General features: G+C 39.3%; 1 protein-coding gene across 1 annotated transcript; it reads left to right on the forward strand.

Annotated features, from left to right (window-relative positions):
- The first annotated feature begins 498 nt into the window (after positions 1 to 498).
- LOC132092294 (consortin-like) lies at positions 499 to 13,859 on the forward strand. Its single transcript, XM_059498466.1, has 10 exons — positions 499 to 674; positions 5,864 to 6,073; positions 7,015 to 7,124; positions 8,521 to 8,551; positions 9,079 to 9,165; positions 9,597 to 9,702; positions 10,273 to 10,294; positions 10,381 to 10,668; positions 13,134 to 13,260; positions 13,362 to 13,859. Exons 2-10 carry the CDS (start codon positions 5,866 to 5,868, stop codon positions 13,571 to 13,573), a joined length of 1,191 nt encoding a protein of 396 aa, XP_059354449.1. The 5' UTR covers positions 499 to 674; positions 5,864 to 5,865; the 3' UTR covers positions 13,574 to 13,859.
- The last annotated feature ends 14,047 nt before the right edge of the window (positions 13,860 to 27,906 follow it).

Below are 27,906 nucleotides of genomic sequence, written 5' to 3' on the forward strand. Positions count from 1 at the left end.
TGAAGCTGATGGATTACTGAAACAGAACACAAACAGACTTGTTCCTGTTGTTGCTGATTATGAGTGATTCATAATGACTGAAGGAGATAGTCGGATGAGTTCACACTGCTTATTATAACATTATTAGATATTGTGAAGTTGTTGAAGACTGCTCAGTCATCAGTCTAAAATGCAAGTAAAATAAGATTTATATAAGAATTTATATTTAAAATTTATATGTTTATAAAAAACACAGGCCTAGTGTGCACCTGACAAGACTAAATATAAAATTGGATTAAGGTCTTACTTATCATGTATGAAGTTATATTTCTCATACATTCTGTTGGTAAATAATAAATGATAATTGAGACACCTGAAAGTGTTTTATAATGAACAGGCGCCTTTATGTTCTTATGTTCTTTCCAAAACATATTTCAGTGCTCCATATGAACCGATGGGTGGCACTAAACACCCAGAGAGACCGAAACATTGAAAATAAACGCCCCTGTTTGGATCGTAAACAACTGCACAGATGCAGAGACAGACAGGGCATCGAAACTGATTGCAGATCGGTCTGTGTTAGACAGAGAGGGGTCTGTGCTCTCTGCTTGAGCAGCTCTGGGAACAGATATGGACGCTGCGCGTGCACGCGTTTACAGATGCGGACTATTGTAGCATCATTACAGAAACTAACCGTAAGTACGACACGGATATTTCAGCGACTCGTGTGTCTGTTTTTCGTTTTGAATGGTTCTGGTTGAAATAAAACAGTGTTAAAGGGTAGGACGCTGTGAAAGGGTTACAGCACGCGCCCTGCACTATCTATCAATCATGTGTGGACTGTTTGTGCGCACTATATGCTAAACTAAATGTTCCAAATTCACCAGTCCATGTTATGATGCTAGGTTTATAAATCTTTTGGATTTACGTTTAATAATTTAGCAAACCGTGTCGAATAATTGGAATACAATAAACAACAAGTTTCAAAGTGACAAATAACACATTCTTTTCTTTTCTTTTTTCTTTACTTTTCTTCAAAAAAGTTTGTGATTTAGTATATTATTTATTTAATATTTTCCTCAGGCATGCGAACACCTGACTGCTGTTTAATATAGGCATGTCCTGACATCTAACTTAGCAGGTTATTGGACACATTAATCACTTTGCCTGTCAAATTATGATAATTCATGGTATAGTGCACTCTAAAAGTTGTGAATGTGATTTGCACTCAAAACTAAAATCAGCAACTACAACAAAAAACCTTTTGATACAAAATATTTCATATTTGCAGTTGTATTAAATGATGCCATTTTTACATGGTACCTCAATATAAACAATTCAGAATTGTTTCCATAACAACAAAAATTTTAAAGTAAAGTACTTTAAGTTACAGTTTTGCTGTCTACTACATTAAATTGATCTAAAGTGACAGTAAAGACTTGTAGGCCTACATTGTTACAAAATATTTTTATTTCAAGAGAATGCTGTTCTTTGAAACTTGATATTCATCAAAAAAAAAAAAAATAAATGAAACAAAATCCACAAAAATAATATTTTCAACACTGATAATAAACTGCTGAGAATTCATCACAGGAACAATCACATCACAGGAACAATCACATTTTTAAGTATTAAAATTTAAAACAGTTATTTTAACTCATAATAATAGTTTCCATTATTACTGTTTTTTTGGGGGGGGGGGGGGGGGGGGGGCGGGGGGCGGGTATTGCTGGTATTTTTGATCAAACAAATCAGAGGGCATCAGAGACTTCTTTCAAAAACTTTAAATCAATCTGTAAAGTCTGCATGCATAGTATATTAAGCAATTTGTTCAATACTATATATTTCTGCACAGTTTGTGCAAACAAAACTGTTGCCCCCTGGCTGCATTAGATACAGTGTCACTCTCAGCATGTCTTATTATTTGCTCAGCCTGTTGTGAAATGTTCACACTCCGCTTTAAGGTGAGACACTGCAGGCAAAAACACTGTTTTTTCAAGCACCTGTCAATTTTGAGATTTTGGGCTTTTTTGTTTTTCATAAAGTGCTTTTTCAAACTAGTGGAAGGAAAACATCCAAAAAACACTGTTAAGTGTTTCTTTTATAGCACTTTATCTGTTTGTGTCAATAGATTTCAATTACAATACATATTTTTAAAGGCCGTTTTCTCAAAATGAGTTTTTTCTTCAACACTGAGCCTTAAATCTCCACTTCAGTAGCACTTACACACACCAAACTTGACATTTTTATTCCTGTCTATATTCTGAAGATTTTTACAGAGGGATTTGTTCATATACATTTTCCTTGATTATATACAACATTTTATTCCCCCCAAAATTGTGAAAATATATTGTTTTCTGGCTGTTCAAAGTATTTTCTGAATTATGAATTATGGAGTGAAAAAAAAAGATAACCAGAATTCCCTCTGTAAAAACATTTGACTCTAATATGTCAAAAAAATTAAACAAAGAAATTTGGAACTGACTTCATCTAGTGTTCAGATTGTTGTACTAGACTTTTATGCAAATTAGCACATATTTCATTAAATAATGCCTCATTTGCATATTTAAACATAACATTTTTGAAAACTTGTAATACAAAAAATGTTTGCAATAATCAATGTAATCAATCAACTGGGTAAGTAAGGTGATAACTATTAGTTATTTTTTTTTGCCCTATTCACCTGCAGTGTCTCGCCTTAATAAGGGTTCATCTTGACACCGATCAGGGGTGCGTTTCCCGTACAACGATGCAACTCGCTGGTTTAACTACCTAAGTACGATGCATCTTTAAAGAAATCAACTAGCTAGTCACTACTGTTTCCCGAAACCATAGTACCTGTGTCGCAGATCCATCGTTCAAACTACGCTGCTTTGAGCCGTCGTTCTTCTTCTTCTTCGATCTAATGGCAGACGGGAGACATGAGCACATACCGCCACCTTCAGTAATTTGGTTTTATTTTATCTTTTCTTCGACTAATTACGCTTTTGAAATGATGTTACGTAGGAGTCGAGTAATAACGAATCATTCATTTGTTCTGCAATACATTATATACACACACGGAGTTAAAAATTTGCTCTTTTCTGATCTCAATGTCAATAATTTCACAATTTCATATACATACTATTTCTTAGGCTATTTAGCTAATGCTGATATAGGCTACTTAACCACAATTTTATTTTATTTTTTTTAACTGTGGTGTACTGTTGTGGACACCTGATGCTTATTGTGCTAAATTTTTCCTATTTAAGTCTCCTTGCCATTCTGCCATGTGTCAATGAAAATTAGCCGAAAACCCCAATTTTCAAAGCATGAAATTACAGTTCTTTTGGAGGAGGGTGAAAATAATTAAGTCCAGCTATTTTCAAAGCTGCAAAACAGCATTACAAATGCTGACAAAAATAAAATCTGTGCAGAAATCACTCAAAAACAAATAATGCTGGCTATGGATACGAACAAAGCCCAGAAGTCAGGAATAATGAAGGGACTTCGCAATTGTGACAAAACGGAGGGCCACGGCACGTAAGAGGGAAGCAAACAAGACTGATGGGGTATCAATGCAGTTCCTCCTCTCCCTCAGAGGAAGAGAAAGTTTTGGCCATCCTGGGGCCTGTTGCAATGGAAGGATCCTTGGAGGTATACATGTGTATCAACCAGGCCTTTGCCTTCAAAGTTCAGGCCTCCAACATCAGGCCCTCTCCAGTCTGGCCCTCCAACATCAGGCCCTCTCCAGTCTGGCCCTCCAACATCAGGCCCTCTCCAGTCTGGCCCTCCAACATCAGGCCCTCTCCAGTCTGGCCCTCCAACATCAGGCCCTCTCCAGTCTGGCCCTCCAACATCAGGCCCTCTCCAGTCTGGCCCTTCAACATCAGGCCCTCTCCAGTCTGGCCCTCCAACATCAGGCCCTCTCCAGTCTGGCCCTCCAACATCAGGCCCTCTCCAGTCTGGCCCTCCAACATCAGGCCCTCTCCAGTCTGGCCCTTCAACATCAGGCCCCCTCCTGCCTGGTCCTCTAACATCAGGCTTCATATCTTCAGAGGGCAATAAGAAGAAACATTGCTTTAAATTCAGTTGTTAACTACACTCCATTATTATGCTGTTGGATATTTCTGGAGGTGGTGGGTGATGGCCTGATGGATGGGTGATGGAAGCACACATTACTCTTTTGTGTGGGCCACTTCTGCAGTTTGCAGCTGGCTGAAGAGGATGCATGGCTTTGGTGATAGCTGGCTGCTGGGAGACAGGATATCTTTTTCACCCATACCTCCTGTCACCTGTGCAGCATCCAGCCACCATTGCAGTTTAAACCATTTATTTAATCTGACATAACATCTGTTAAATATTTGGTTTATTTGCTGATATGCATTAAATGAACACTTAAAAACACGCACAAAAAAATAATTTTGCAAACAGTGTCTATACTGTGTGTCTGTCTGTCTCTCTCTCTCTCTCTCTCTCTCTCTCCCTCTCTCTCTCTCTCTCTCTCTATATATATATATATATATATACGTACATACACAAACACATTTGTAGAGATTCTATTTTATAATTCTGTAAAAACAACAAAATCTCTCACATATTTATACATTTTTGTTACTTTATTTTGGTACATTCATTTACTATAAAATTACTTTGATTTGAGTGTTAACATTTATATAAGTGAAAACCTCTAACACACTTGTTTTACCAATATTGTTATATGACAAATATGTCTTTTGGAATGTTTTTACAAAGGTAACTCAATCGTCAAACTCACCGTTTCTTCGCACAAACGAAACGATGCGTCTGTGTTCCAATAGGCATGATTAATGCTTTCAGAGGGCACTTCGAAGGGAGAATAATTGCGAGGGCCGCGTTGCTATATAGTTTCAAACTGCATTTGTAATAAAAATAAAGAAGGCGAATTAGGTAATAATATTTAACCACAACTTTAACTCTTTTAAATCATTAAAAGTGGATGGTGAAATCGTCTAAAGGAATTAGGGCATAGGGTCGATAACTCTGAATAGAACATAGCCCAGGTGCGGCGCAATCAACGACGTCGACACAGCAAACTAACGACGAACTATGCCTCTAACCACAGGTGGAGAGCTGTCGCTCCAACGACACAAGTTTGCGATGCAATTTGCGAATGTTCGTTTGAACTATGGTTTCGGGAAACACCGAATCGTTGAACTACGTTGGTAACGACGGAACTTGCGACCATAGTTGGCTAACGATGCTTTCGGGAAACGCACCCCAGGCCAGTTGTGGTCATGTCGTGTCAAGAAACAACTCGACTTTTCTTTCAGCCTTTTCCAGCTCATCATACACCCTGTTCTGTTACCACACTGGCAGTGACACTTTATTTACAATGAGGACACTCATCCACACTCCACCCTTTTTCAATCTCTCTGTCTCTGGTTTCACTGCTCATCCTTCGGAATGCCTGGACAGAGAGAAAGACAAGAGCCCCTATCCCATGAATTATGCATTGCTGCTATAACTCGTTCTTTTTTTTTCTTTTTTTGATAACACCTGTCAGTTTGCACTTACTGTCGGCTTCAGGAGTAACTGAAGTGAGCATTGGTTCGATGTTAGGACACCCTGTTTGACAGCTTCACAAGTTTGTCCTCAAGTAAGACCCAAGATCTGCTTGAAAAAATGTTCAACAACACCAAACCTGTCCTACTTGTGTCTTCTCTCTGAATTCTTTTGAACTGAAAGATTCATTTTATGGTAAATGTTTTGCATTGTCACTGATGGCAGATATGAACAGCATACGGAAAAGCAGGGTAAAGAATTTGAAAAACTTCATCTTTAAAATGTTTCCTCTTGAATTCTTATGAAGATATAGATTAATTTTCATGACTGTCTATCTTCTTTGTGATTGATTGCCTTGCAGTTATGGAGAAGTCCGAGATGAGGAAGTCTGTAAGATTGAAGGAAACTCAGACCGCAGAGGACATCATTTCGTCTTTCCTAACGGCCTCTGATGAGAATCAGAACAAAATGCTGGAGGCAGAGGTTGAGGAAGCTGTTAAACACAATTCAGAGAACCTGGAAGAGAGGTCTCCAACAAGCATCAAGAGCCATAGCTGCTCTGTAGATCATGGTAAGTCTTTTATATTGCAGTATTCTGGTGCTGTGAATAACCATACTGTTTTCTTGTATACTGTATATATATATATATATATATAAGTGGTCCATATGACTTACATATGACTTTTTTTTTTATTAATACTTTTTTGATCAGCAAGGGTGCATTAAGTTCATCAAAATGGCAGTAAAAACTTTTACATTGTTATAAATGATTTTTATTTCAAACAAATGCTGCTCTTTTTAACTTTTTATTCATAAATGAATCCTGAAACAATATGTATCATGGCTCCCACATAAAAATTAAGCAGCACAAAAGTTTCAAAATAATGAGCACCAAATCAGCATATTAGAATAACTTCTGTGACACTGAAGACTGAAGTAATGGCTGCTGAAAATGTAGTGTTGCCATCAAATTAATAAATTAAATGTTAAGATATTTTAAAATAGACAACAGTTATTTTGAATTGTTATTATGTTTCATATTACTGTTTTCACTGTATTTTTGTTCATAAATGCAGCCTTGGTGAGCATAACAGACTCCTTTTAAAAAATTGTTTTAAATATTTTTAATAACACACAAGTTATATTGATCCCCTTTATGATGTTTTTAATGGAGCTTGAGAGGAAGCACTATGAACCATTGGTGTATGGAAAAGAGCTGATTGAGATTTCTTGCAAATGATAATTTTGTGTTCCCTTAAAAAATATCAGTTTTCAGGTTTGCATTGATATAAGGATGAGCAAATAGTGACAGAATTGTCATTTTGGCTCACTATTTATTTAAGGTTACATTTTAACGTACTGGCTAATCACATGAGATATTAAGTAGTTTAATAAAATCTTTAAACAGAAACTTGGACTTGGAAAAAGTACTGGATAGATGATTTACTGAAGCTATAAGTATGCAATAACAGCAGATTTCCTGAATTCACCCCTGGTGTGATCCCTGTACAGGCAGTCACTCTGGGACTGTACCACCTGGGCCTAGTCCTGCTCTTCTGGCTTCACTGCAGTCCCTCGTCGAACACAATGATCACATGCTCCTCCCTCATTCCTTACACCAGGTGCGTGCACTGGCAGTTTAAAAAGGTTACTCTCACATAAAGCCCACAGCCAAAAACAAAAACTGTCATGAAAAGACCTTGTGGTCTTTTAATAGAAGTGCGCATTATATGCATTTTGTGTCTGCATCTGTCATCAGATACACCTGGATCGTTAATAAAATAGGAGGATGATGCCTGTGCTGTTAACCAGACAAATGTTTGACTAATAAATTACACAAATTTCCCTAGATTAGCTAGATTACTCTTGTTTAGGTTATTTTAAGGAAATAAAAGCAGTAATCGTATTCTTTTAAGCTCTTTATGTAGAAGCCTGTTTCAGTCATGGAATAAAATAATAAAGATGGTAACTTCAACTTTTTATAGGTAACTCATGCCATTCTAATTTTATATTTAGGACTTTTTTTCTTACAATATTTTGAGATATAACATCAGAATGGCAAGATAAAATGTTAGAAATGTGACATATAAAGTCAGTACAACATAAAGAGATGTTTACTTGCAATTTTCATAATAAAAAAAGAGTCAGAGTTGTTAGATAATCTCTCATCTGTAAAAAGGCGAAATAAGAATTTGAGTAAAAAAATGGCAAATTATCTTTTTTATGTATTCATTTAATTTATTTAATGGCAGTAACAAACAGAATTTCCAGATGTAAACTCATATCTTGCGATTTAAATTGTGAGAAAAAAAAGAATTGTGAGAGAAAGTAGCAATAACTTTTTTTTTTTTGTCAGTAACAAGCTTTAGTATCTTTCTGTTTTAAACTGCCTGAATAAATTAAGCCAAAACATGATTTAAGTAGTACAAAAACTATCTATTTTTGTTTTTCTATATTTTGTCAGCATTTCCGGGCATCCTGCATGTAAATAATCTTCAACACTCATCGACTAAACACCATGCACATTTATAATCAGATCTGTCAACAAGACAAACTACTGAAATGTGCTCACTGGAGTTTTTTTTTTTTTTTAATCTCCCTGTAGATTTATGATAGGGGGAGCAAATTGCTCCTCAACGAGATTATTGTTGTTAGATAAAATCAAGAGTACAAGAGAAAACTATTTATTTTTATCTGCATTACACTAAATATAGAAGCCCCATGTAAGAGAGAGCATTAGATGCACAAAGATAGAGCAGTTACTTTTTGCACATGACTCTTCTCGTTCACACTCACTGTCAGACTCATTCACATGTTCATGCAGTATCGTTTCATTCTGTTAACGGTCCTTTTAAAGATGCTCCTCACTACAACTAATGAAATCAAGACTCTAGGTTCAGGTCTAAAAGGAAATATACTTTGATTGACCAGCTGAAAACCTTATGAACTGTCTTTGGAAGATAAATGTGGTAAGGAGATATTATATTTTAATTGCTCATATTTTTCCTTCCATTCCAGATAGCGGAGGGCTACTTCCTTGAAAAGGACTGTATCCTTTTTACATAGTAAATCCGTCACTGTAATCATCTGATTTCTGTCTGTTTCCTCTTTGACTTCCCTTTCTATCACTAAATGGTCCCTGTTGAAGCTGTTTTCATAGTGACCAGGACAAGCGTAATGATTTTTTCCATGCTGACTTTTAGGGTTTTGCACAAAAGGAAGGATGTTGATAGATTTTTTATTAATTTGAAATAGCGAAAGAAGGATTTATTTTATGATTGTCACCATATGGTCTTATTAAATTCAAGTTTGGTGTTGGTACCATTTTTTTTATGTTTTGAAAGAAGTTTCTTATATTCACCAAGGCTGCATTATTTGATCATAAATACAGTAATATTCTGGAAATATTATTACAATTGAAAATAATTTAATAATAAATCATTTTAAATGTCGCATGATCCTTCATAAATCATTGTAATATGCTGATGTGGTGCTCAAGAAACATTTATTATTTATTGTAATTATTATTATCAACGTTTATTTATATATGGTTTCTTTAAGCATTGCACATTTCAGATCAGTGGTCAGTGGAGTTTCTCCATCTAGAGAAGCTGTATCATGAAAGACTGCTGTCTAATCTGGCCTCCATACAAAAGGAATGGGGTAAGGATGCCAGATGATTATGTATGATACTATGAAAAAATATTTCCTGAAGTAACTTGAACCAGGGGAGGTCACATTGTTTGCATGTGAAGGAATTTCCTAAAGCATTGTTTTATCTTGTAAGACTCCTGTAAGTTGAATTGCTAGTTTCATACTTCATAAGTAAACAGCAGTGGTATGGTTTGATCGCAGGAAATCGCTCATTTCCCAACTGTACTCCATTGCCTAGACCACATGTGAGTCTGTTACTTCACCAATATCACTGAAGTACAGAGGTCAGACTCTCTCTTCTTATCTGAGTTAACTCAACAAGGCCTGACTGTGGAAAACGAAACCTGAAGAATGTCACATAGCTGTAGCTTTTCTGGTACAAAGATTTTTTTTCATGAAATATCAGTTTCAAAGACTCAAATCCATATGTTTGGTTTCAGAGTCCCAGAGGAAAATCATCGTCCAAACCGAAAGTAACTCTAATGGAACTGACAGAGAGAGAGAACATATGGAACTGTTGAGTCATATCTGCAGAACACACCAGAGGTGAGACTGGGTGTAGACGAGGACTCTCCAAGCAAGCAGAGAATAATAATAATGACAGCATTTTCCCCTTCCTAAAATATTTATCCATGCCAGTACCAGGCCTCATCAAGCAAGATCAAGTTAAACTGATTTATAGGGAAAAACATAAAAAAAATTACATGAATTTGTATTTTTCTTCAGTCTTAATTGCAGTGTTTAAGAATACTTTGACCTGTTCCCCATTGTATTTATTAAAAAATATATACATTTGAGTTCTCTCTAAAGGAGTGTGTATACTGTATTTATTAGTATTTACAAATGATATTTAAAAATAAATAAATATTTTACAAATCACACACAAACACACACACAATTTATAGATAATTTTTATGTTTAAAAGTTTGAGGTCAGGTAGTTTTTAATGTTTTTGAAAGTATCTCTTATCTTCAAAGGTTGCATCATTATACATTAAATATTTATATGTACATATTTTATAAATATTACATAAATATTATAAATGTAGCAAATAATAAATCTAACAGAGTTGTTATACTGAAATGAATTTGACAAATTCTACTTATCCTCTTTCAGACCTAACCTCGTTTTGGAAAAGGTAAAACTTAATACAAAAAAAATTGTATTATCCACCAGTGCAGTTTATGTTTCTGTGAGTCAGATTAAAGCAGTCTGTTGTTGCAGAACATGGACGACAAAAGACTACACAACAGCCCAACACTTGTGTCAGAGCACAGAAGATCAAAACCAGAACAAGCTTCAGTGAACTCTACCGAGAGAGAAAACCGGGCAGATGACTGCTCATGGCTGGGAGCTGAACAGGAGCCAGAAGAGGACTGTGAGTTGAATGACGAGGAGGAGGAGGAGGAGGAGGAGGAGGAAGAGGCAGATCTTGAGGAAGATGAGAGCTGGACTGAGGAGCTGCAGGATGACACAGTCGTTGACGGCCAGGTTCCTGTGGCTGATTTTCAGGTAGAAGAGTTAAGACGCTGTAGGCGTGATGTTAATCTCTTACATATTACCATCTGCCCTAAGCATGGGCAAAAAAAAATAAGCATGTTGAGACACCATCCGTCTGCTGCAGTTTTTCCAAACCATTCACTTACTGAATGATTTATATTCCTCAGGGCCTAAATATGCAATGTATTAATCTGGGCTTGTGACTTTGCTTAGTGCTGTCATAAGATTCCCAACGGTTGTGATGTAATTATACAATAGGCTGTAGTCTGAGGTGCTACATGTCTGCTGTTACAGTACTGTTTAGTGTGGATTCACTGTTAGTGCTAGCTGTGATCGGTTTGAGCCGCTTTGTTTTACTCGCATTTGGGAACACAACATTCATCATTAGAAATGTTTATAAATATGTCTGATTATTTTTTTAACATCTGATTATGTTTTGCTGCTTAATATTTTTGTGGAAACAATGATACCACTCAAACATTTGTATAAGATTTAAAAAAGAGAGAGAAATTAATAATTTTATTCATCATGTATTAAAGCGACAAAAAGTGAGTGAAGACATTTCATATTTCTATTTAATAAATGCATGAACAAATGTAACTAATATATTTGATAAATGCAAATAAACGTTATATTTATTAGGAAATCCTGACAAATTAGGTGTATCACCATTTCCACACAAAATATGAGGCAGCAAAATTGTTTTCAACATTGATAATAATCAGAAATGGTTCTTGAGAGTAAAATAAATTGTAATGATTTCTAAAAGATTAGTGATGAAGTGATGGAGTAGTGAAGAAAATTCTGCTTTGCATCACAGGAATAACGTTACATTTTATAATATATTAATATACTTTTTGTATTTGTAATAATATTTCACAATATTAGTTTTTTGTTTGGTTTTTTAACTTTTTGATCAAATAAATTCAGCCTTGATGAGCAGAAGATAGTTATTTCAAAATCATTAATAATTGTAATGTTTCCATACTTTTGGCAGGTACTTTAATAATAATAACAATTCTATATACTTTACTATATTATATTCTAGTTCTTTATTACTATATTATTATATTGTTGCCATGATTATTAAATGCTGATTAAAATTTTTTTTTTACAGGACAATATGTATTTTTAAAAATAAATGATATATCTTTTAATGTGCTAAAATCTATATTTTTAATAATGAGTGCTGGGGGCGTGGTCAGATTTCCCTTTTTTTTGTCTCTAGCTGATTTCATGTCTGCTTAGCCACAGGGTTTCGTGAAAGCAATATAGTGTGATGTCATCCATAGCGTTATGGCAGCCAGCTGCAGGGATTTTATAAAGAAGCGTTCAGGGAGTGTATGGTTTCTCAAAGCCATTGGGTGTGGTTGTCTTAAATAACAGTCAGACTGCATAAACCTTCTCCAGAACTGTGTCAAAGTTACTGATTTTTTCAATCAACAAACACGTTGACTGAATGATGATTACATTATTTGTTTGTTTGCTATGCACAATTATTTTATACAGATTTGAAGCAATTTTGTTTGATTTGATTTGATTTGACACAACAACATTGAAACTCATTTGTACATAATGACATACTATGAGCCATATTAGAAAAAAAAAAAAACATAATGAATGAATTTAAAGAAAAACATTCCAAACCTGTATGACTGACTTTCTTCTTTGAACACAAAAGAAAATATTTCAAAAACAGTTTCAACTTTCTTTGTCAATACAATGAAGGTCAACAGGGTCCAAAACATCTCTGTGAGGACAAAAAAAAAAAAAAAAAACTGATACGTTTGACAAAATATTTTATTTTGTGTTCTATAGAAGAAAGTAGATCGTAAAAGTAGATTTCGAATGAGCAAATCATAACAGAATATTAATTTTAGGTGAACTATCCCTTGAAATTAAAATGAGGTGAATCTGCACTTGTAGTGTGCTTTAAGTATTAGAAGTATATTTTAAAAAAAGATGAAAAAGATATATGAAATAAACACTTTAAAGGGAGCCCTTTTTATAAAATTAATTAGTTATTTTTAGATCACGTTTTAATATTTTTTTGTCATGCTTTATGTAAGTACACTTGTTTTAATTTTAGAAATAGTTATGAAATTACATATAATGATGCACCTAAGTACTTCAAATACAAGTACATTTTAAAGTAGTACATTTTCATTTAATTGTAAATAACATTTAGTTATGTATCTAAAAATATAACATTTAGTGCGCACTTAAGTATATTCTTAAGAATAATTTCCATAAGAAGTGCTCTTTTTAAAAGTGTACTTCTTTTTCCCAAGGATCCCTTTAGAGTCTGATCACAAAAATGCAGTTCAGTTCATTGTGGTATTGCACATGCTGACCCCTAGTGGTTATTGGTTGTTGTTACATAATTTGCTATGTGCATGTTTATTAAAAATAATTTGCACCAGATTTTGTACAGTTTATTTAATTCATTTCATGCTTTAATTCTAATATTTCTGTAGAAATATGGCTTAGTCTCCATTTTAAAGAAGAGAGTCTATGTCAAGGAAACGGAGAACGCCTTGCCACTAAAAGACTCAACCAAGCCCAGAGTCCGCTTTAGAGAGCCAGAAGATGCTTTCGATCAAGGTATGATTGTAAACAAATATTCACACAGGGCCTTTGAGTTTTCAGATTCTGTTCTGCATTAATGTGAGACTGATCAAAGCTCTTCTTTTTCATGCATACAGATGAGTCGGCCAGAAACTCTTGCCTCATCCTTCTCATCTTGTGTCTGGTTACCGTGGTGATTAGCATGGGTGGGACAGCTCTTTATTGTCTCGTTGGAGAGGCATACTCAAATGTGTGTGTCGACTTCTCACAAAACGTGGACTTTTACTTTGGACCTGTACGACGGGGAGTGGACGCTCTCGTACAGTGGCTGTCTTCTGATGGATTATAACAGCTATTTTAAGCTATTTTAAATGGAACTCTTTCTTAATAGTAACATTTTTCCGATGATAAACAACAGTATTCCTCTTGAGATAATATGCACTAATGCACATTACCAGACTGGCCTTAAGAAATACTGCTTTAGTGAGACTATACAAATCACACGGGGCTTCCTAATGCATAAATGAATTTGTATAAAATATTTAATAATGGTACAAAAAAACTGAACATTACAGATAATCCTAATATACCACTTGTTACAGATAGTCTTAATATACCACTGCTGTTCTTCGAATCAATAACTGTAACATTGAAATAACTGCATTTGGAGCCAGTCATTTTGTTTTTTTCGTCAATTTTAGTACTCCAAGACACTACATTCCATGATTATTTTTGTATTTATGTTTTTATTTTGACTTGTCTCTTTTCAATGGGGCAATAATTACTGAAATTAATATAGTATGAACAAATTAAGCATAAATGGGTACATTGTTAAAGTAATAGTACTCTCAAAATATACAATTAGCTAATAATTTACTCCCCGTAAAGGCCATCCGAGATGTAGATGAGTTTGTTTCATTGCTTCACTTGCTTACAGATGGATCCTCTGCAGCGAATGGGAGCTGGCAAAATAAGAGTCTGAACAGCTGATAAAAAAACGTCACAGTAATTCATGAGTAATTCACAAGACTCCAATCTATCAATTAATATCTTGTGAAATGAAAAGCTGCGTTTATAAGAAACAAATCCATCATTCAGGAGTTTGAATATTTTAATTTTAAATATTTTAATATGCTCAGAACCAAAACGCTGTTTCATTATATGTGTTTATGTTTTTTTTCTCCAAGTAATGTTGAATGTTAATGATCTCTGAATTATGGCTGTAAATGAGTTTTTATATATATATTTTATGCTGTATAGCTCTGTCAGTAATAATATTGGATTGGACCTCTGTATGGTAGAGTATATGACAAGCAGTAAATGGATTCGGCACACATAATATAGCCCATGGTGAAGTAGGAGAATTTCTCTTAAGAAACACACACCCACAGACTGACTCAATAGCTCATTTCATTTCAGGATCCAATAGCAACTTCGCTCCAATTGAAACTTTAAGATTCACAGCACAGCAAAAAATATTATAGTGACACAGGCCTGACTAAGAGGCATTATCGTGATTTTGAAATGTGACTAATGCAAAGTAGGCTATGTATTGAAATAATTCATATTGCTTAATTTAATTATACAATATGTGAATCATTAAAAACAAAACCGTACAGTTGGTGCCAAAGGTCTGAAATATAATAATTTGTAATAAAAATGTATTCATAAATAGACAATTTTTGTTTAATTGATAAATAGAAGCATTTTCACAAGTAGTCGGACTATGATTTCCTCAAATCAGCGTTAATTCAGTCACTAACGGACTGGATTCTTACAATTTATCAACTTATTCAAATGTAATTTATTGCTAAGTATATAAATATATTTGCTTGCACATGTTAATGGTCACAAAATATACTGGCCCCCTCCCCTGTGTAACTGTTGTGGTAATATCACCTTTCGAGCACGAGATGGCTCTCTACTTCATTGTGTGACAGTTTCTAGCATTTGCACCCACAAACAGTGGGATTTATGGTTTAGGTACACCTATCAGAAACTCAATCTGATCCACGGGACGTCAGTATTTTGCACTGATGCTGTACAGTGACAGCAGAGAAGCAGCAGCGGCCGCACTGACCTCGTCTGTCTTTGCGTCGCGCGCAGATCACAGACACAGCGACGGTACGAAAGACCGTACCGTGTCATAGCCAATAGAGTTCGGAGCGACGGCTTCACCGATGTGTACCGAGGGTCCCGGAGGGACATTACAAAGAGCTGTATACGGACGAAACCACGACTGACTGGAAAAAGCACTCATTCAGGCAGCTGACGCTCTCTGTGTTTGTAGTTTTCAGTTTTCAGCCTTATTGTTCTTAACATTGAAGCGCACATGTCACAAATAATAGAATTACCTGAAACAGAACAGAAAAAATATTAGTAACCGAATAGTAAGTAGTCTATTTACAAGTAGCACCACAAAAAAAAAAAAAAAAACATATACGTTGTACATCATGTGTATGCTAAATTATAACAATGCAATTATATTAGACTACGTGTGACTGTGTAGTAACATAGTAATAAAATGTATCATGGAACCCTAAAATACCATATATGTTATTCTGTAGGGTTAATTTTATATATATATATATATATATATATATATATATATATATATATATATATATAATTAAAATGCACATATGTTAGGTATAGACTGAATTGTTAGGTATAGACTGAATTGCCTACTGTCATGGCTAGACATGAGGCAGTGAGCTCATTGTATTAGTTGAGCTTCAGCAGATTCTGTCCATTGAGATTATCAAATAGGATTACAGGGTTTGAGAATATTGTTGATTAAAGGCATAATGTTTGGACAATCCCATCATCATCTGGAATAGGCTGTACTGACACTCGAGGATTTTAAACTGATTCTATTTCTCTCTCTCTCTCTCTCTCTCTCTCTCACTCACTCACTCACTCACTCACTCACTCACTCACTCACTCACTCACTCACTCACTCACTCACTCACTCACTCACTCTATCTATCTATCTATCTATCTATCTATCTATCTATCTATCTATCTATCTATCTATCTATCTATCTATCTATCTATCTATCTATCTATGCATCACATAAAATGTAATAATTTTGCAGCATTTTGAGCTGTTAGAGAAGAGAGATCCATCTGTCTCTGTCATTCCATCATTTGTCTGCAGGTAAAGCAGAGCTGAAATGTGTGGAGGTTATTGTAATAGATGTAGCCTGAGCCAGAGTTATTGGCCATCATGTGCAAACAAGGCATCATTGTGCTCAACTGCGTGGGACCAGTAAGTCCACAAAGACTGTTGTTAAAAGGTAGGGGTCAGTTTACACATCTGTGCATTCACACCTGTCCCAGTGCAGCCATAGGCCGATGATAGCTCTATGACAAAAAATGATAAATGGAGTTGTGTCATTCTGAGAGAACTGTTGACTGAATGCCATGGTCCAGAGGTGTCTTCTCTCAACAGTTTTACAGATATTCTTTCAACACAGTTTTTTGGTCAGAAATACAGTAAAAACAGTAATCCTGTGAAATATTTGTATAATTTAAAATTCTATTTTAATATGTTTTTAAAATGTAATTTATTCCTATGGTGGCAAAGCTGAATTTTTCAGCAGTCATTACTCCAGTTTTAAGTGTCACATGATCCTTCAGAAAGCATTCTAACATGCTGATTTAGTGCTCAAGAAACATTTCTCATTAATATCGGTTGAGCGTTACTTGATATTTTTGTGGTAATTTTAATAAAAAAAAAATTTTCAGGATTCGTTAATGCTCGTTTATTCATTATTAATTATTCGTTAATAATTTATGTGAAAAATAAATATTTTGTAAATTTTTTTATGTATTTTTATGTCAATTAAATGCATCCTTGCTAAATAAAAAAATACTTATTAAAAAGCCTGACCCAACATTTAATTAGAGACAGAGATCTTTTTGATTACTGAATTTATTTATTTATTTATTTTTTTTGACAGAACTACCACAGTAAAGCTCAGGAGAATGGTATATAATTGGAAGCTGTGGGTTTGATTCAATACCAGCAGATTTAGGCATCCTTCATATCACTTCAAAGGTGGGTTGCAGGTGTGTAAAGATGTTCTATTATTATTAAAATAATTTAAAATAATTGATTGTTTAAAAAATTACATCATAATCATTTATTTTTAGTTATATAATATATATGACTTACAGTGACTATTTATGATCTACAGTACAGGACAGTACTAAAACTCCAGTGTTTTAGAGAAAAAAATCATAACAGGTTTAGAGGTGCACTTTGCATAAGTGTTGTAATGGTAAAGCATGCATATGTTACTGTGATATTTGCCCTGTGTGCCCTTTGACCTTTGCTTCACACAGCCCTTGTGCTGTCAGTTTCTTTAATCTCATCCCAGTTAGTGGGAAGTATCATTGACAAAGACAAAGGCGCTCAGTATTTACGGGATGTGAGAGAATTTGATGATGAGAAACTTGATTGCAAAAGTGACATAGTTTGGAGTTTTACATTTTTTTGTTTGGAATTTAAAAAATAGTAATTCTGGAAAAACTTTATACATTTACATTAAGACTTTATATAAATTCTAGTGTACCGGGGAGCAGACAGCATGATGTGAATATTATGAAGAAAGTTATGGTCCATATTATGTAGTATTTCCTAATCAAATTGTTATCGTATTTCTTGCTGTTTTAATCGGATATGAAGAGAGGTATAGCAGATTGTTTGCATCAGGCCTATTGCATGTCCTCAATGAAGTTGTTGATGTCTTTTGTTCAGCTGTCTTGTCTTCTTCATCAGGGAGGATGTGGTCATGATGCAATGTGGCAGTCAGCCATGGCTTTGCTGACAGTGCCAGTCTCAGAAGAATAAGGAAGAAGTTTGCACATAAACCTTGTCAGTTGTCGGCACTAGAATTAAAAAGTGGTGATTTTAAGTATTTACAAAATAAATCTCAGCATTGCATTCTATTAATACTTTCTTGATCATGATTCGTAAGCTTTATTTAGCAGCTGACTCCCAAAGGAGTGAAGGGGAATAGTTCTCAGGATGGAAATCTGGACTCGTGTTAATTTGCTTGCTATTTTGGTGTACCCCAGGGGAGCTCTGTTCTTCAGTAAAGAGATCGAGCAGTATGCTGTTCCCTTCATGGGTTCAGATCCGTCTGTGGTGGACATTTAGTTTGATATTATATTTTGTTATATACATTTTATCAATTTTGTCATCTTTTGGGTTACAGTTTACTTTTGGTTTATAGTGAAAATACTTTTATATATATAAAACTTTTATATATATAAAAATATTGTAAATTAATTTCTTTATAAATATTCATAAAAAATGTATTACATCAATGTTTATATTGTGTATATAATATGGATCTCAGTATACTTATTTATTCATATTATAATTCTTCCCTAATTTGTCATTTATAGTAATATGACTAAAACAAGTCAACATTTCTGCTGTTTTGAAGACCATGCCAGTTTTCAGTTTTTGTTAGCCGAACAATTTTTACTCAGTGCTGCAGAAACCTAATATTCAGTTTTCTTAAACTGTTACATCTAATGGGTTCTTGACTTCCCTTCTGCTTCCTCTTAAAAAAGATAGTCTTTGACAGCTTCTTCCCTTGCTTTCCAAACACCATTATGCCTCTTATTAGTTTTAATTACATTTCTTTTCGATCTGTCTTTTGCGAGCATGATTACTGTGATAGTGCTCCGAAAGCCTCTGTGGAAAGAGCAGGGGATGATTCACAGTCTTTGTGATTCATCGTCCTTCTCTTTCATCTCCATAGTGATGACCACAGTGTACAGGGTGATGTCTTGAAGGTCAACAGGGTGTTGTCAGTATATGGTCATCTTTGATTGATGTTTTGCTGTGGACCCCAAAGTGTGCTTTAATAATTTAACAGTCACAAATGTGTGCAGTTCAATGTCTCACTCACTTTGTTTTTGTTGTTGTTTTGCAGTTTTGAACTGGTTTCATCTATGCTCTTGTCCTCAGGTTAAGTACCTGGCATATGTAGGTATTTGTGGTCTCTTTTCCATGCTGAAGACCCTCTTTGCAGGTGTGGTTTTCTGGATCATGGTGAAATTTAGTGTCGGCTGGGGATTGCTTTCTCAGGTCCAGCAGCATTTTAAAAATCATTTGATTTCTATTGAGCTGCTACAAGAAAATATAATGCTTAAAACTCTCATTCATACCACAGAACATAAATAACTGCTTATATAAACTCACAAATGTCAACTAAAATGTGTTTCTTCTTTATTAGTTTCCAGAATTTTGCTCAATTGGTTTGTTCTCCAAGAACAAGAAAGCAGGTAAAAAAAATAATGCACTGAAATTTCTTAAACACAAAACATCTCTCATACACAGCCCTTATTTGACAAGACACTGAAAAGAATAAGAAATGTGTGTCTTGTGCACCAAATCAGCATATTAGAATGATTGCATGTGACACTGAAGACTGGAGTAATGGTACTGAAAATTCAGATTTACATTCTAACATATATTAAAATCGGGGAAAAAAAGTAATTTTACATTACAATAATGTTTCACAATATTACTGTTTTTGACCTAATAAATGCAGCCATGGTGATCATAAAATAACTATTTTTTCAGTCATTTTTTTTGTAAACCACCTCATGTATTGACGTTTGAATAAAAATAACCTCTGTGTGTCATATTTGAAGGAACATCGTTCCCTTTCGAGAGTACTCTCGTACTGCGTAAGCTAGCTTACGCTATGGGAAAAGGTCCCCTTTTCTCGAGAATATGAAGCCAAAATTATCCTTAATTTTTAAATAATGTAAAACGCAGTGCTGCAGCACAGCAGACCCAAGCGAAGCGGCTCGCGCGCTTATTGGCTGTGCTGCGGCAACTGCAGCAACCTATGGTGAGGCGGCGGAGAGAAACGAACCAATGGGGGCGCTTCGCGCCCATTGGACGTCAGAGCGCGCCAAAATAGGCGTGGCTGGAACTATATAAGCCACCGCTTCACCATAGGGATCAGATTTCATCTCCTTCAGCGATCTCACCTGCACTTCGCTGTCTTCTCCGGAGAAGCCTCTACACGCCGTCGAAAAGCCTCTCAGCGGGATAGCACTGCAACGCAGATCTGAGGACGCCGGCTCGTGCTTCATCTCGACGCCGCCTTCAGCACTCGCTTCCTGCTGCGCCATCCGGCGTGACTATATCCTTTACAAAGCTAGTGTGTTTGCCGCTGCATCACACTTTTTTCTCCAGAATTCGAGGCGTTGTTTCAAATGCCTCGGGCCTGCGCTTCCTGCCGAGGCCCTCTGCCCAGCGAGGACCGCCACATCATCTGTGTCTCCTGCCTGGGCCGCGAGCATGCTGAGAGCGCACTCTCCAAGGGAGGCTGCCCTGAGTGCGACAACATGGCTATATTGACCCTGCGGGCTCGATTAGCTCAAACCAGCCACGATGCTCCACCCGCTCCGCCTCTTCTCTCTCAAGTGCCGCGTAAGAAACGCCGCGATCAGAGAATGCCTGAGCACACTGCTACACGCGAGCTCACGCCGGAACACTCCCCGCGTGCCTCGCCCGCTCTCTCTCCTTCGCCTGTCCTCTTCGTGGACGAGCAGCGCCAGTCCCTGCTCACCAGCGCCCCCTTCTCCTTCGGAGCGCCTGAGGCGGAAGAGGACAGACACGACAGCCTTTCTCTCGCCGCGTCCAGTAGTGAGGAATGGTCGGGCTCCATTGCGGACCCCCCCCCCTCTACAGCACCCAGCTGCACCGGACAACGCGCTGATATCGACGCGGAGCTTACTCGCGTGCTTACAAGGGCTGTCAGCGACCTTCAGCTCGACTGGTCTCCTCCAGACGAGCCCGCTAAAAGCAGGCTGGACGAATGGTTCTTGCAGGGGCGCCCTTCGGCCCCTCCGCAAAGAAACGCCCCCTTCTTCCCGGAAGTTCACGATGAACTCACGAAGTCGTGGAAAGCCCCATTCTCCGCACGCTTGAAGACTTCTGTCTCGTCAGCGCTCTCCTCTGTCGACGGCGCCCGAGACCACGGTTACGAGAGCCTCCCCCCTCTCGAGGAGGCTATTGCTGCACACCTCTGCCCGCCCTCAGCCGCAGGATGGCGGTCGAAGCCTGTGCATCCATCCAAGCCGTGCCGCACCACCTCAGCTCTCGCTGGCCGAGCTTACACCTCCGCTGGTCAAGCTGCTTCGGCTCTACACACCATGGCTGTGCTGCAGGTTTTTCAGGCCAGACTTCTCCGTAACCTGGACGAGTCTGCCCCAGATACCTATGACTTTAAAGATCTCCGCAGCGCTACTGATCTAGCCCTGCGTGCGACAAAGACCACAGCACAAGCGATCGGCCGAAGCATGGCAAGCCTCGCTGTTTTAGAGCGACACCTCTGGCTCACGCTCACGGAGATGAAAGACGCAGACAAATCCGCCTTTCTTGACTCTCCTATCTCGCCTTCCGGCCTCTTTGGCCAGTCGGTTAAGGGTTTCGCTGAACGCTTCACTGAGGCTCAGAAAACGTCACAGGCAATGAGACACTTCCTGCCGAAACGCTCTAGCTCTGCTGCGGGACGCCGTAGAAATGCGCCGCCCCCTCAGACCTCGAAGCCATCGCAGCCAGACTTACAGTCTCGCCCAGCGACCAAAACCCAGCACCGCTCTCGCTCTACGAGCCGCAAACCGCCAGAGAGACGGGGACCTCGGCCCAGGATTGTGCTGAACCCCGAGCCTCCGAAGCCCTCCTGACCTTCGGGCTGAAAAGTCCGTGGTTAAGTCCCGCTGCGGCCGGACCACCACACAAGAAACCTCACATGCTTCCTCCAATCCCCTCACTAAAGGCGGTTGGAGATGTCTATACTGCAGTAAACGAGCCTGTTACAATGCACGCACGCCTGCACACAAACGCCGTTTTCACGGCGACCTCAATAAAGCACAAAAAGAGCTTTTTCTATGTAGGCAGTGTGCCCACTACACAGTACGCACCCCTACATGTATACACACTCCCCCAAGTGTCACAAAGACACACTCGGGTCTCCTTTCATGCTCACCTTCCCGCTCTCGCCGGAGGTGCTCTAAATGTAGCGCGCGTGCCCACTTCTCAGTGCGCAACCCTACAAATAAGCGCTGTCACCACAGTGTCACAAGCACAGCATACTCGAGCTACTGGTCCCCTCATAACAGGCGGCCAGTGCCCGAAGCACATTCAACCCATAACCGCACGAGCCGCTGCATGGCAGGCCATCCCCGGCATATCAAATTGGGTTTTGAATATAATAAAACGAGGTTACTCGCTCCAGTTCGCTCGCAGACCGCCGCGCTTTCGCGCCGTGGTCGAAAGGAAAGTGAAAAGCGAAATGACACATGTCCTTCGCGCCGAACTGATAAACCTTCTTGCAAAAGGGGCGATAGAAACTGTCCCCCCTGCGCAGCGCGAGTCAGGCTTTTACAGCCGCTACTTCCTCGTACCAAAAAAGGATGGCGGTCTCAGACCCATCCTAGATCTCAGACGTTTGAACAAAACGCTTATGACGCGATCGTTCAAAATGTTAACTACCAAACAAATACTCGCGCAAATTCGCGCGAGGGATTGGTTTTTCTCAGTGGATCTGAAAGACGCTTACTTTCACATTCAAATAGCACCCCATCACAGGCCATTCTTGAGATTCGCCTTCGAGGGGCAGACTTATCAGTACATGGTTCTTCCATTCGGCCTCTCCGTAGCGCCCCGTACGTTTACACGGTGCATGGATGCCGCTCTCGCACCCCTGAGAATGCGGGGAGTGCGAGTATTGAACTACCTCGACGACTGGCTAGTTTTAGCCCATTCCGAGGAACTACTGACGACACACAGATCCTGGATCCTCAGCCATTTAGAATGCCTGGGTCTCACGATCAACACTGTCAAGAGCGCTCTGTCTCCCAGCCAGAGGATTTCCTTTTTGGGGATAGACATAGACTCTGTGACATGTACAGCGCGTCTGACGTCACAGCGCGCTCTCACTATTCAGCATCTAGCCGTGTCGTTCAAAGCCGGGTCTCTTTACCCGCTCAAACGATTTCAGGAAATGCTAGGTCTGATGGCATCAGCCTCTGCGGTTCTCAAACTGGGCCTGCTGCGCATGCGCCCACTACAGCGCTGGATGAGAGACCGTGTTCCAGCGCGCGCCTGGATTTCCGGCCGCGCGCGCATCAGGGTGACCCACGGCTGCATCACAGCTCTGGCCCCTTGGAAAATAGCCAACTGGTATCAGTTAGGCGTAAGCACGGGCGCTGTCTCGAAATGGAAAGTAGTCTCGACAGATGCATCCAACCTCGGTTGGGGCGCCCTGTACGAGGGCAGGTCTGCCTCCGGCCTCTGGTCGAGCCCGGAGCGACTGTTACACATAAACTGTCTGGAGATGATAGCGGTCGAACTATCCCTGAAAGCTTTCCTCCCATTTTTAAAGGGCCACCACGTTCTGGTCAGATCAGACAGCATGTCAGTGGTGGCCTACATAAATCGCCAGGGTGGTGTCAGGTCAGAAACCTTGCACACCCTGACCGAACGTCTTCTGACATGGGCACATTACAATCTGCGCTCGCTAAAGGCAGCGCATGTACCTGGCATCCTGAACCGGGGCCCGGACATGCTTTCCAGGGCGAATGTTCCCCCTGGGGAGTGGTCTCTTCACCCACAAACGGTTCAGTTGATGTGGAGCATCTTCGGCAGGGCAGAGGTCGACCTCTTCGCCTCAGAAGACAACGCTCATTGCCCAATATATTTTTCAAAGAGCAGGGACGCGCTGGCCCTCGATTGGCCCAGACGCCCGCTTTATGCCTTCCCACCGGTCGCGATGCTACCGCAGGTCATCGATCGGGTCAGGAAGAGCAGATGTGCTATGCTGCTAGTAGCCCCACTCTGGACGACCCAACCTTGGTTCTCCGAGCTGATGCAGCTGTCCAGTACAGCCCCATGGCCAATACCGCTGCGGAAAGATCTCCTCACGCAGCTGAAGGGCGCGCTCTGGCACCCCCACCCCGAACTTTGGGCCCTTCATGTATGCCCCCTCAACGGGTACCCGGGAACCTCCCTGAGGGAGTGTTAAAGACCATTACGGAAGCCAGAGCGCCCTCAACCAGGCGCCTGTACACGCAGAAATGGTCAGTGTTCTCCACCTGGTGCGGGACACGGAACCTAGACCCTCACTTATGTGACGTGACGGAGATACTCTCCTTCCTACAGGAGCGTTTAGATGCGGGCAGATCCCCGTCTACGCTCAAAGTGTATGTGGCAGCCATTGCAGCTGCTCATGCTCCGGTGGCCGGCCTATCACTGGGAAAAAACGAACTGGTCATTCGTTTCCTTAAGGGAGCTCGTCGGATGAACCCTCCCCGACCCCCTTCAATCCCTTCCTGGGACCTGTCTACGGTCCTAGAGGCCTTAAAGGGCCCCCCTTTTGAGCTGCTTCAGTCTGTCGATATGAAGCTTCTTTCGTTCAAAACCGCTTTTCTACTGGCTCTGGCCTCAGTCAAGCGAGTGGGGGATTTACATGCGCTATCTGTAAGCGCTGACTGTCTCGAGTTTGGGCCTAATGACTCCAGAGTCATTCTCAGACCAAGACACGGCTATGTCCCCAAGGTGCTCTCAACACCGTTCAGAGCGCAGGTCATCTCGCTGTCAGCCCTTTCCTCGCAAAGCGACGAAAGCAACGCGAGCTTCATCTGCCCCGTCAGGGCTCTCAAAACCTATATTGCGCGCTCCGCCTTATTCAGGAGGTCGGACCAGCTCTTCATATGCTTTGGTGGGCGCACCCGAGGTCTCGCCACCACGAAGCAAAGCCTATCGCGATGGATAGTAGACACTATCTCGCTGGCTTACAAATCTAAAGGCCTTCACTGCCCGTTCGGCATCAGAGCCCATTCCACCCGAGGTATGGCCTCGTCATGGGCGTGGTCCTGCGGGATACCACTGGATGATATCTGTGCGGCGGCAGGCTGGGCCTCTCCGTCCACATTTATTAGATTCTATAATCTGCAAGTCCCTGCCCTGCAGGCCAGGGTACTTTCTATATAGACGTGCTAAGCCTTATCACGTCCCCCTTTTTTCGTTCCCTATATAAAGCTCACTAAGGTTGGCTGTTGGGACTGGGATTTCTCCTGCTATAAAGCCCCGGGCTCTCGCCTTGGGCTGTGACAGGTCGAAGTTCCCGAGCACGCACGGCGTTTTACATTGTGTTCCCATAGCGTAAGCTAGCTTACGCAGTACGAGAGTACTCTCGAAAGGGAACGTACTCGGTTACTAGCGTAACCTCGGTTCCCTGAGATGAGGGAACGAGTACTGCGTAACCTGCCGTGCTATGTGCTCGGACCGGGTGATCGCTTCAGTCGATTTAAAACCTGATCCCTATGGTGAAGCGGTGGCTTATATAGTTCCAGCCACGCCTATTTTGGCGCGCTCTGACGTCCAATGGGCGCGAAGCGCCCCCATTGGTTCGTTCCTCTCCGCCGCCTCACCATAGGTTGCTGCAGTTGCCGCAGCACAGCCAATAAGTGCGCGAGCCGCTTCGCTTGGGTCTGCTGTGCTGCAGCACTGCGTTTTACATTATTTAAAAATTAAGGATAATTTTTGGCTTCATATTCTCGAGAAAAGGGGACCTTTTCCCATAGCGTAAGCTAGCTTACGCAGTACTCGTTCCCTCATCTCAGGGAACCGAGGTTACGCTAGTAACCGAGTACGATTTCCGTGATGGTGTGATGCAGTCAGTGTTATTTGTGTGGAATATGTGATATCCTGTCTCTGTCTAACCCATTGCCCTTTTATTGGTCCTCACAGATGTGGCGTGTACACTCCAGGGTCAGCGTTTGCAAGAACCACCCTAATCGACCGTCTGAACAAACACAGAATCCAGTACCTATGGAAGAACGGACAGTAGAAATGAGCACTCTGCCAGATTTATTCAGCCTAGATTATCTCTTTTGTTATCTAAATTAAGAAATTTTGTATTGCCTTGTGTAGCCAAAAAGTATTGTGATGAGTGGCGTAGGCTTGTTCTATGTTTGTGATCCAGTAGGTTTCAGATCTTAAAGTATATACTCTGACCCCAAAAACACTTCTGAACAATTAAGTCAACAAAATTTGAGTGTCTTTGCAATAAATAACAAAATATCAAACAAACTGGTGCTAATCCTAGTTTTCTGTTGCTTTTTAAAACAAATCTATATTTATTAAATATTTGCAAGGAAATAACTTGCAGAAAAAGGTGAGATATCTTAATATTTGTGAATTTGGCTTTAGTCTCTGTGTCCTAACATGCCTTTTGACAGGAATCTGCTACTAGGGGTGCCCTTTTTCTTTTTCAAAATCTACCGATTATGTGGAGATGAAGCAGTGGATGAAGAACAGGAGGTGAAAGATGCAGGCCAAGGTTGAAGAAGCCTGGCAGGCATGAGTTAGAATGACTCAGCTTCAGCTGCTTGCACAGTCTCACAGGAAAAAAAAAAAAAGAGAGACAGAGAGAAAGATGCTGGGATAGAGCTTGTTTTAATGTGTATTGTCACACTTGACTAAATAAGTGGCTACAGTAGAGTGTGTTGTAAACACACAGATTTGCATACATGCCTTAAGAACGTAGAATATAGGAGAAATGGCTAGGATGTTATAAAGAAAGACAGGTATTTTGTTATTTCTTTTACACAGTACCTTGGTAAATGGTTAAGTTTTAGAAATGAGTAAATACAGTATATCTTTGAATATTATAGAATTGTTTTTTAAATGCAATTTTACACCTAAAAAAACACCTTCCATAGTATTTTTCCCCCATAATATTTGTGTGTGTGTGTGTGTGTGTGTGTGCATGTGCGTGTGTGTTCAACAGCCGAACGAAACTCATACAGGTTTGGAACAACTTGAGCGTGAGTAAATGATGACATAATTAAAATTTTTGGGTGATCTCTCTTTGAAGATAATTGCAAATTACACATATAACGATTAAATGTAAAATAGTAACTTTAAATGTAATATTTAATAACACTGCAGATAAAATGATAATGAAGTACTTTAGAAGTGCTTTAGTATTTTATTCATCGCGTCAAAATAAGTATTTCTTTAAAACACAACAAGATTATTAAAACAATTTAATATTCACTTTAATGTAAGACTTATAATTTGACATTACAATGTGCACTTTTTAAAAGTGTACATAAATGTGTTAAAAAACAGTCATGAAAGTGCCCTGTTTATTTTATCAATATTATCAACAAGTACAGTTTAATATATATATATATATATATATATATATATATATATATACACTCACCTAAAGGATTATTAGGGACAGCATACTAATACTGTGTTTGACCCCCTTTCGCCTTCAGAACTGCCTTAATTCTACATGGCATTAATTCAACAAAGTGTTGAAAGCATTCTTTAGAAATGTTGGCCCATATTAATAGGATAGCATCTTGCAGTTGAGGGAGATTTGTGGGATGCACATCCAGGGCACGAAGCTCCCGTTCCACCACATCCCAAAGATGCTCTATTGGGTTGAGATCTGGTGACTGTGGGGGCCATTTTAGTACAGTGAACTCATTGTCATGTTCAAGAAACCAATTTGAAATGATTCAAGCTTTGTGACATGGTGCATTATCCTGCTGGAAGTAGCCATCAGAGGATGGGTACATGGTGGTCATAAAGGAATGGACATGGTCAGAAACAATGCTCAG

This window comes from Carassius carassius, chromosome 18 (assembly GCF_963082965.1).
Source record: "Carassius carassius chromosome 18, fCarCar2.1, whole genome shotgun sequence".
In the NCBI taxonomy this organism is placed as follows: Eukaryota; Metazoa; Chordata; class Actinopteri; order Cypriniformes; family Cyprinidae; genus Carassius; species Carassius carassius.

What these genes read in the sequence shown, in the direction of transcription:
- LOC132092294 (XM_059498466.1), top strand. Translation starts at nt 5,866, where the DNA reads ATGGAGAAGTCCGAGATGAGGAAGTCTGTAAGATTGAAGGAAACTCAG. An exon ending in CTACTTCCTTGAAAAGGACT is followed by an intron (nt 8,552 to 9,078) that starts GTATCCTTTTTA and finishes TGCACATTTCAG; the next exon opens with ATCAGTGGTCAGTGGAGTTT. An exon ending in TTCCTGTGGCTGATTTTCAG is followed by an intron (nt 10,669 to 13,133) that starts GTAGAAGAGTTA and finishes ATATTTCTGTAG; the next exon opens with AAATATGGCTTAGTCTCCAT.